The 9042-nt window shown below is 44.3% G+C and overlaps 2 protein-coding genes across 8 annotated transcripts in view; one reads left to right on the top strand and one right to left on the bottom strand.

Moving 5' to 3' along the window:
- Positions 1–95: 95 nt before the first annotated feature.
- Positions 96–2249, top strand: LOC137607599 (protein C1orf43 homolog). Its single transcript, XM_068333485.1, has 7 exons — positions 96–477; positions 556–657; positions 748–850; positions 954–1007; positions 1110–1276; positions 1360–1418; positions 1612–2249. Exons 1-7 carry the CDS (start codon positions 415–417, stop codon positions 1817–1819), a joined length of 756 nt encoding a protein of 251 aa, XP_068189586.1. The 5' UTR covers positions 96–414; the 3' UTR covers positions 1820–2249.
- An 80-nt stretch (positions 2250–2329) lies between these two features.
- tuft1b (tuftelin 1b) overlaps positions 2330–9042 on the bottom strand; it is an 11852-nt gene continuing 5139 nt past the window's right edge. For 3 of the 7 annotated variants that reach the window (XM_068333478.1, XM_068333477.1, XM_068333483.1), the window contains 11 exons: positions 6393–6470; positions 6221–6307; positions 6057–6131; positions 5899–5961; positions 5432–5521; positions 4769–4879; positions 4442–4665; positions 4182–4287; positions 3929–4012; positions 3703–3797; positions 2330–3610 (listed from right to left, as the gene is read on the bottom strand). In XM_068333478.1, coding sequence (XP_068189579.1) covers positions 3538–3610; positions 3703–3797; positions 3929–4012; positions 4182–4287; positions 4442–4665; positions 4769–4879; positions 5432–5521; positions 5899–5961; positions 6057–6131; positions 6221–6307; positions 6393–6470 — 1086 coding nt within the window. In that variant the 3' untranslated portion in view covers positions 2330–3537. Of the gene's footprint in view, positions 3611–3702; positions 3798–3928; positions 4013–4181; positions 4290–4441; positions 4666–4768; positions 4880–5431; positions 5522–5898; positions 5962–6056; positions 6132–6216; positions 6308–6392; positions 6471–7418; positions 7467–9042 lie in introns of those variants that run through there. The other 4 variants (XM_068333479.1, XM_068333484.1, XM_068333481.1 and 1 more) reach the window with 4 other exon arrangements.

The raw sequence follows: 9042 nt of genomic DNA, 5'->3' as shown, positions 1-9042 counted from the left end.
AAACTGTAGAAAGTTTGAAATATCGGTCCTAAACTAAGCATAACGTTTTATTCTTTTTCACAACAAACCGTAAATCGATCCTTACACAGTTATTACGGTAAATTATAGTGTCGTAAATCGTCCGTCTCTGTCGCGAACTCCTCGTCATCGCCTCTTCGGATATTGAGTTAACCTGCGTGTTTTAGTGCCGATATCCTTCAACATTAAAGTATTTTTAATGTGGTTGCTGTGTATTTGTTTAGAAACCCAACTTTTAGAGCTGTTACGCTATAAAGAACGCGTTGTGGGTGCCGTGGTAGCCTTTTAAAAAAATACAACCACTGTTAGCTTCCAAGCTAATGTGGCAATATTGCGTTTATATGCGTTGCTAGCTAGCTAACCTAGCAGCGGCTAACCGTAAACACACTGAAGAACATGGCAGAGGCATACCCGCTGTCTGGGGTTAATGTTGTTCTAGTTATGGCCTATGGAAGCCTGGTAAGTACAGTTATGCTTTTGCTAGCCGGTGGTTGGTGTGCTAGCCCGTCTTCCTGTGACGTATTGTTTTGTTTTTAGGTGTTCGTTCTGCTGTTTATCTTCGTGAAGAGGCAAATCATGCGTTTCGCGATGAGATCCCGCAGAGGACCCCACGCACCTATCGGCCATAACGCCCCAAAGGTAAGCGGGTTACCTGCTGGTTGTCCCCCCCGTGTTGTCAGCTGAGCATCAGCCGCTGAGGTGTGACGTGTCCGTCCGGTCTCCTCTCAGGGTTTGAGGGAAGAGATCGATTCCAGGCTGTCCAAGGTCCAGGAGATCCGCTTCGAGCCTCGTCTCCTGTCGGAGGAGGACGACAGGCTGAAGCAGCAGATCAGTGAGGCTCTTCATCAGCTTCACTTTCTGCCACCTGAAGCTGTTTTAAGTGCTTTTATTATTTTCTGTTGCACAAAGTAAACAAAAACCTCACTACGTTTCAGGCTGCTTCAACTACCTGTACAGAATGAAGGCTCTGGATGCCATTCGTGACTCAGGTCAGAGGTCAAAGTTTGTGTTACTGTAATATATTCATGTATTTTACCAGGATTTTCCAGATCAAACGAATTTCGTTGATTCTCTTCCTCTTTCCTCCCCAGGTATCCCCCTGCAGGAGATAAGCCGCAGCCCCAGCGCGTTCACCGGACGCAGTTTCAGGAGCTGGCTGCTGGAGTTACGCAACTCTCACTCTCTGATCAAGAGCAGCCGCAGCGCCCTGATCGACCGTCTCCTTGAAGGTTACGATAGCGCTCGTCATGGGACTGGGGTGAGAACAGTGTGTGACTGGTGACAGGACGTGGATAGAATCTAATGGCGTTTTTCTGATCCGACTTCATCTCTTCGTTTCAGGTGTTTGGGGAAGCCGAGTTCCTTGAATACCAGCAGGCTCTGAGTGAACTTGCTGATGTGTAAGTGCTCTTCCAGCCTTGTGACATTCTTAGACAGGTTGCTCCATTGCTTACCATGAAATAGCGAGCCATCGTGCATGATAAGACTTTTAAAAACAGCTGATTTTCAACAACAGGGATAGATATTATTGAATGTTTTTTCATGCACTCAAATTAACTCCATCCCTCCCACATCTTGCCTTTCTTTTCCCAGGGTTAAGGCGTATTCCAGCACAACCAGTCTGGACAAGCATCACCAGTCCGCGGCCAAGGACCTGACCGGTTCTCCCGCCCGGAGCCCCCCCTCCACCATCCAGGTCACCTACCTGCCCTCCACCTGTCAGCGCAGCAAGAGACCCAAACATTTTCTGGAGCTCAAAAGCTTCAAAGACAACTACAACACACTGGAGAGCACCCTGTGAGGGTGTGTGTGTGTGTGTGTGTGTGTGTGTGTGTGTGTGTGTGTGTGTGTGTGTGTGTGTGTGTGTGTGTGTACATACAATGGTTATACATACTGTAACTGTTCATTCTGAGTTGTAAAATTCATGTTTGGTAAAACTTCTCAAGTAATTTAAGACAAAACAAAATACATTGTGAACAATTAAATACATGCTATTTTTCCATTTAGAAAATAGGTTTGTATTAAAAAAAATCTAATTTTATGTTTTGGTTTTGTTTTTTGTAAATTTAAACTCCAAGACTTATTGCTCTTATTTTGAATCTAACCGGCATATTCAGAGAAACATGATTGTAGACAAATCATTGTCATTTTTTATACAACCAGAAATCACTTACAAATTTTTTTCTTATTGCCAAATGTAAATATGAATGTATATTTTATTTCAGCGTGTGTTTTTTAACAAATGTAATATATTTATATCATATTTTATTTGTATTTAATTGAGCTGGTTTGAGATAAAGGCCTCACAACCTGCAGTTTGTAGTCATGTTTAATTTGTCCAGTAGGTGGCAGCACAGCTCAACGGCATAAGGACACCAGATGAAAGTTAGGCTTCAGTAAATTCACAAAATACTAAACACTAGTCAAACAAACCAGGTATTACATTACATTTAAGTCTAAAATAAAAGAAAACAGTCAAAAACTCCAATACATGTTCATCTGTGAAGTTCACAGTGGTTGAATAGTTTCTAAAAAATGTTGGATTGAAACAATAATTTAAAAAGAATGAATCCACACAAACAATGCATCATAAAAACGAGTACAGCACTTAGTTAAATCAGTAGCTGATGTTAAATAAGCACCATTAAGCACAAAACGGGATAAATAAGCGTGTTGAGGTGTTAATGTGAATTAGCCCTTGCCTATTTTGGTAGAATCTAACATTCTCCAATGTGACTTAAATAAATGTTAAAATAAATAATTAAAAACAACATTATTACTCGTCTTTTAATGGTTTAACTGTTAGAAATACAGTATATTCAACCGAAGCGTAAATCAGAGTTCACTGCTGACAGCTAAATGCCTGTCGTTGGCAACGAGGTGTGAAGCACAGGAATGTGACCTTGAGCCCTGCTGCCGGGACGGCGGTCACGAAGGCTGTTTGGTTAAAGGAGAGCTGCAAACACTCGGCCCTATCAGTGTTTGAACGTTATTCCAAAACCTACGTGTAACAGAGACATTTACGGTTACAACACATCAAATCTAAACCAGTGTATTCCAGCCGACCTGTTTTAAAAACCCAGATTCCGTATGGGGAAGTAGAAGAAGTGTCAAACTTTACAAAACATGGAACTTTGCCGAAGGTTTCCTGAACATGTTCTGTTCATATTGGTCAGGTTTGTGTCTGTGCATGTCTGGAAAATTCAGCTTCTTCCTCGTTCCCCTTCCAGAACCCCCCCCCCCACTGCCATTAAATCCTACTTTTAATTCTTTTTTTATTTTCTTTTTTGAGTGAGATTCTGTTGAAAAATGTCAGTAAATTAAAAAAATTACTCAGAACAGCCTGAACCCTAATCAAAACTGTTTTTTGTCATCATGGGACCCCCCCCCCCCCGCTCCCTCGCCCCCAGGCCAGCCTTTGTTTGAATCGCTGCAGACCACTATTTTACACACTTGCAATTATTTAAATAAATATTTACACTATTTAACATCAGATCTCTCCTTTAGTTGAAACTTTCCTCAGGACTTGAGTTCGATGACCTTGATGAACGGCAGAGCTTTGTTGGTCTGAGTTGTTGGTGTGAGAGGTTTGCTGCGCAGAGGGGGGGGGGGTTAACACATTAATTCTTGCAAATTCATGACAGGAAATACAAAAATGGGTGGAACCAGGAAGTGTCTGCTCACCTGTATACCACCACTGGCTTGTTCTCGTTGGGTGTCAGCGGCGGGGGGTCCTGACCCGACATGAAGTAGTCGATGTGATCATGCAATTCTCTATTCTGCAAGTAGAAAGGAATGAAAGGCCTTAAACCTTCAAATAAGACAGATTTTAATTGGTTTGAAACTGGTTTAGCACAGAAAACACAACATGCTGCCTGACGTCCGTATTTGTCCTGTAATTCATCCCCACCTCGGCTTCCAGGAAGGCCACCTTCTCCTCCAGGTCCCTGATGACGCGCTCTCTCTCCTGGATGACTGTCCGCGAGTTCTGCAGCTGCATCATTGAGAAAACCGCACCCCCCCACAAAAAAAAAACACACACAAAAATGATGTCAGAGGCTCAGGAGAGATGCAGCTCATTTTCATGCATCGTCATTCACTCACCATCTGTGTGTGTGTGTGTGTGTGTGTGTGTGTGTGTGTGTGTGTGTGTGTGTAAACACCTGCTCGATCATGTGACGAACTTTCCTCTGCTGACTCTTCAACATGTCGTCCAGGTGATGGATCTTCTCCTTCAGGACGGACACCTCTTTCTCCAGCTCTGCACACCTGAGACACACAAAGGCATGAGAAAACCTTTTCAAAATAAAAGCACATTGAATGCAGGTTGTTTTATGATGTTTTCTGAATGCACAACTTCTCATCCTGGGATAAAAAAAGCATGAATTATAATCTAATAAACTTTCATTTTCACGTTCCTCACCTCTCCTCCTCCTCCTCCCGTTCTTCCTCGTCTGCTCTCAGCTGCAGCAGCTCCGCCCGCCCCGCCTCCATCTCCTGTTGTAGGGCGTTCCTCTCCACCTCCATACTTCCCAGAAGCCTTTGCAGCTCCTCCACCTGCCGGCCCCTCGCCTCCGACCGCTCCTCCGCTTTCCTCAGGCTTTCCGACTGCTCCGTCAAGCGGACGCCGTACGTGTCTGATTCAGCCTGGGGGGGAGAATCCGTGTAGTGTGTAGAAAAAAAGGACTATTTGTGTTGAAATCTGTGCTTTCCCACAATGCAATGCAAAATGTAAAGCATGTGTGCAGACCTGCAGCGTCTCCATCTCCTCCCGGTGCTTCTTCTCCACCTCCTGAAGCTGAGCGTACAGACGTTTGGTCGCCTCCCTCAGCCTCGTCATCTCCTCCTGGTTGTCCCCCACCTGAGGACACCCCCACAGACAAAAGTTCAGTTAACCCCGACCCTGAAGGCGTGGCCACCGCGATCCCTGATGCTTTACAAAGTTATTCACCCGAGGCGAAAAAAGCGTTTAGCTCAATTTGTTGAACGCTGACATAATTTTTTGTGTCAGGACTGTCCTTCAGGCGAGCGACACAACAATGGCCGCGTCATGTGACACCCCTGGTAATGAAGGGCGGTGTCATGTGACCTTTGCTCACCTACATACCACAAATATGCCTCTGCATGGACACAATACACCCCATGACACTAACGACTTAGCAGCTAATGGTGTGTCACATGAGATGTTAGGATGGGCCCCGTGTGTGTGTGTGTGTGTGTGTGTGTGTGTGTGTGTGTGTGTGTGTGTGTGTGTGTGTGTGTGTGTGTGTGTGAAGCGACCCCACAGGGCGAGTCATTTTCTTATCGTACGCGTCGTTCCCGTCATTTCGATAAAGATTTGAATGCATTCAAACCGACCTCCGCCTTCACACGCTGACGACGTCGGACGAAAGCCCAACTCTGATTGGCTCACCTGAGCGTCGGACTCGATGAGGACGGCGTTGCCATTGGCGACTGCTGCTTGGCCGCGGGGCAGATTGACTCTGATGCCGTTGACGGGATGCTGAGGAGAAGAGAGATGAGGATGAATCAATATGGCCTTAAAATTAATGAAGAATAATAAAGAATAAGAATAATAAATGAAAAATAAATAAATAAATAAATAAACAATAATAATAATAAATAAATAAATAAATAAATAAATAAATAAATAAATAAATAAATAAATAAATAATTTGCCCATTTATAATTGAATCCTAAGTATTTTTGGTTTTGTTGGGTTTTATTTTTTGGTCTCTCTTCCTGTAAAAGCTCTTCAAACAGTCTCTTGATGCGATAAAACACTTCTCAAATAAAAGTTGATTGATTGACTGATTGATTGATCATTTTCAGTTCCCAGCATCGTCCAGAGAAGCGGATCGTCCAATCAGAGGACGGTACCTTGCTGTTGCTGCTCTGCCTCGCCGCCATCTGCTCCCTCAGGCTCTTCAGACAGTACCTGACCTGCAGAAACAAACCCAATGTCGATCAGAAACAGACGTCAGCTCCTTCCAGACGGCTTGAGGGCGTCTTGCTGACTCAGCACGTCACACACTCACCTCCTGGATCTGCGACACCTCATCGGTTAACATCCTGACGCTCTCGCCCGTCTGCGGACGGGCTTCCAGGAAAACCTGGAGCGTTTTGGGGGGCGAGACGGGAAGGAGATTACAAACCCCGCCGCTCACGCCCGAGGCGACTCGCGCGTCATCAGCGCACCTACTTTTACGACTTTCTCTTCTGGCGGAGCGATGAGTTCTTCTTCCTGCTCTTCTGGTTTCTGGGGCAGCACGACTGCGACGCTGCTCTCCTGCAAAAACAAAAACAGTTTCAATCTGCGTCTCATCCTAGAATTCCTCTTTATTGCCAAAAGTGTTTTCCTGTTTTTCCTTCACCTTGTGGCCGCGGCGTTCCGACCCCGAGTCTGACTGATGTTGACCTCGTAGGGCGAGTTTGAGGCGCCGGCAACGATCCTGAAATGAAAGATGAACGAAGGACGGCGGTGAGAAAACAACTATTAAAGGCAGAGAAGAGAAAAGAGGGACTCCAGGCTGTAAAAGCTCCTCGTTCTGAGGCCACATAGTTCCACAGCGGCGCCTAGCAACCGGCGCCGAGGCGACGTTCTCCACTGCATCCGGGGTGCAGAGTCACATGACTGTGGGCCGGAGCTCTGCCGCAAACCGGCCCAGAATATAGTAACAGTAAATCAGCACAAACAAAAACATTCAGGAACCATGAGTCATCCGCAACTCTGTCGCCTTGGCAACAAAAACAAGGGAATGAAAGAAATCCGTCGCGCGTGTTTTACTACTTCCTTTGAAAACGGAGAAAATACTCTGGAAGACGATCATGTGACTTATATTTCTATTCTATTCCACTTTATTCTGTTCTAATTATTCATTTATGGATCATGAGCTGTTTTTTTCCTGTTACCATGGAGACTGTACTCTTTTACCAGAAATGTAAGTTTAATTTTCCAACTTGATTTTATCTATTCTTTCTTATTTTACATCATAATCATAATATATAAGCAATAAGATAAATAATTGAAGAAATGTAACCCACCTAAATTACCTTAAAGTCATAAAATAAAATACATCCTGGAGTGTAATTATAGTTATAAATGTTGATAATTAATATAATATATAGCTGGGAACAGAAAAGTCATTATTACAATGTAAGAACCAAAAGATAATAATAATAATAATCTCTCAGTAATAATAGTCAGACATGCTGTTCATGTGTTTATAGGTCATAATCGCGTCGTCCTGGTAAACACATGGATTCTTGACAAACTTTCTGAATGAAAAGGTTTGTTTTTCCACAGATTTTAGATATAAAATAGAATAAAAACAGAATAAAATAGAATATAACCCGTCGCTGTTTTCTTTCCCTAAAGTCACAAGTGATAAAATCATTACCGTGTTTCCTGGGAATCCTCTCCACTGTGTGTATTTCCCCTGAATTACTCCGTCATAACATCACACTCATGTTAACTGGAAAAACATTTTGCGTCGCAGGCTGGAGTCGTTGCTGCGTCTCCACGCCCTTCGACCCCTCCCTGAGAGGAAAGACGCCCGGGGTGGAGAAGGGAGGAATGACGACCAGTCGGTGACACGTTTTCTGGATGCCGCCGATCCGAGTGCGAATAACAACAATACAATAAACGTGTCGTCTGTACGTAATACGTGAGCGTCAGTCCACAAAACCTCACTAATGCATCCACTGGGGAAAGCCCTCTTTGTGTCGCGCATGTGAACGAGTGGAAACAGTTTTTTAATTTTAGAATGTGTGTGAACATGCCTGACAGAAGGGCCCGGTTTCTAAAAGGTCAGCCCTCGAGGTCGCGAACACATCCTGCATCCAATCACCTCGCTGCGTCAGCTTTGAGCTCTTTTCGTGAAGCCGCGGCGTCTGAAAAGCATCAGGATCGAGGCCTAACGCTTCGCCATCCGATATTAAGAAGCCACGTCTCCGGGGGGGGGGGTGTGTGTTCTGTCAGAGCAGAGGATTGTGGGATTGACACACCCTGGGAGGTGTGGCTGGCGCGGTTCTGCTTTCAGGCTTCTCTTTTCAGGTTACAGAGTGTAATCCAAGCTTTTATCGCCATAACATGTAAAGTTTACATAGAATCCTCTAACGCCGGCACGGTGGGACGGGTTTGTGGCGGCGGACGCGTTCTGATCCTACGATAGCTCAGGTTTCATCAACACAACACGATGATTACAGACCTGGAGTCTTGGAAACGCCATTATCTGATGTTCTGCTGTCGTTTCATTTTCATTTCCTGTCTGATTAGATTCAAATTTATAACAGATATTCCTAAAATTTTGCATAATAAAACAAAACATAGTACCATAAAAACATTTGCATCTGTTATGGCATGAGATAAAGGCGGCGAATAGTTTATAAAACCTGCGTTTGGAGCCAAGTTGTGAAGCAATTTTAATGAGTCAGCAGTCAGTCAACAACATTCCTGTTCTGTAGGAAAAACCAATTACCCTCATGAGAAAGCTTTGAAAGTGACATGAGATGTGAGATGGGAACAGATCAGTGTGTGTGACACCTCCTGGAGTTAACCACAAGGAGAAAGAGAGAGCTGACATTAACGTTCTGCCCCTGAATGCACCACAGTTTAGATATGAATTCTCTAGAGCTGTGACGGAGCGTCGTTTTAATTCCTCTGTAGAGGTTTACCGGTCTGAACATCCGGTCCGTGGGGGTAAAGTAGAACCGGGACGACTCCAGTTGGACTTTATCTCCACACCACAGCTGATCCAATCATCTTCCCGGCATGACTGGTGTTCACTGACTGAAGATGACGTCACCGGATCAATACAGGAGCCTCCGATCAAACACGAACAAACCCACTAATGAATCTGGGAACTAAAGGATAAAGTCGAGTGTGTGTAGTCATGGGTTTAGGAAAATATTTGGAGGTAAATTCTACTCCAACACCCGCCAGAGATCACAGTACAGTTAAAATCGATGCTGTGTCTGAACTATGTTTTCAACTAACTAGTTTCTGAACTAACTAGGTGTTAA

This window comes from Antennarius striatus, chromosome 14 (genome assembly GCF_040054535.1).
Source record: "Antennarius striatus isolate MH-2024 chromosome 14, ASM4005453v1, whole genome shotgun sequence".
Classification (NCBI taxonomy): Eukaryota; Metazoa; Chordata; class Actinopteri; order Lophiiformes; family Antennariidae; genus Antennarius; species Antennarius striatus.
The sequence above is the reverse complement of the archived record's forward strand: the minus strand, read 5'-3'. Positions and strand labels throughout refer to the sequence as shown.

Coding starts and splice junctions, on each gene's coding strand:
- LOC137607599 (XM_068333485.1), top strand. CDS start 415: ATGGCAGAGGCATACCCGCTGTCTGGGGTTAATGTTGTTCTAGTTATG. Junction 851..953: donor CAGGCTGAAGCAGCAGATCA/GTGAGGCTCTTC, acceptor ACTACGTTTCAG/GCTGCTTCAACTACCTGTAC. Junction 1,277..1,359: donor GCGCTCGTCATGGGACTGGG/GTGAGAACAGTG, acceptor TCTTCGTTTCAG/GTGTTTGGGGAAGCCGAGTT.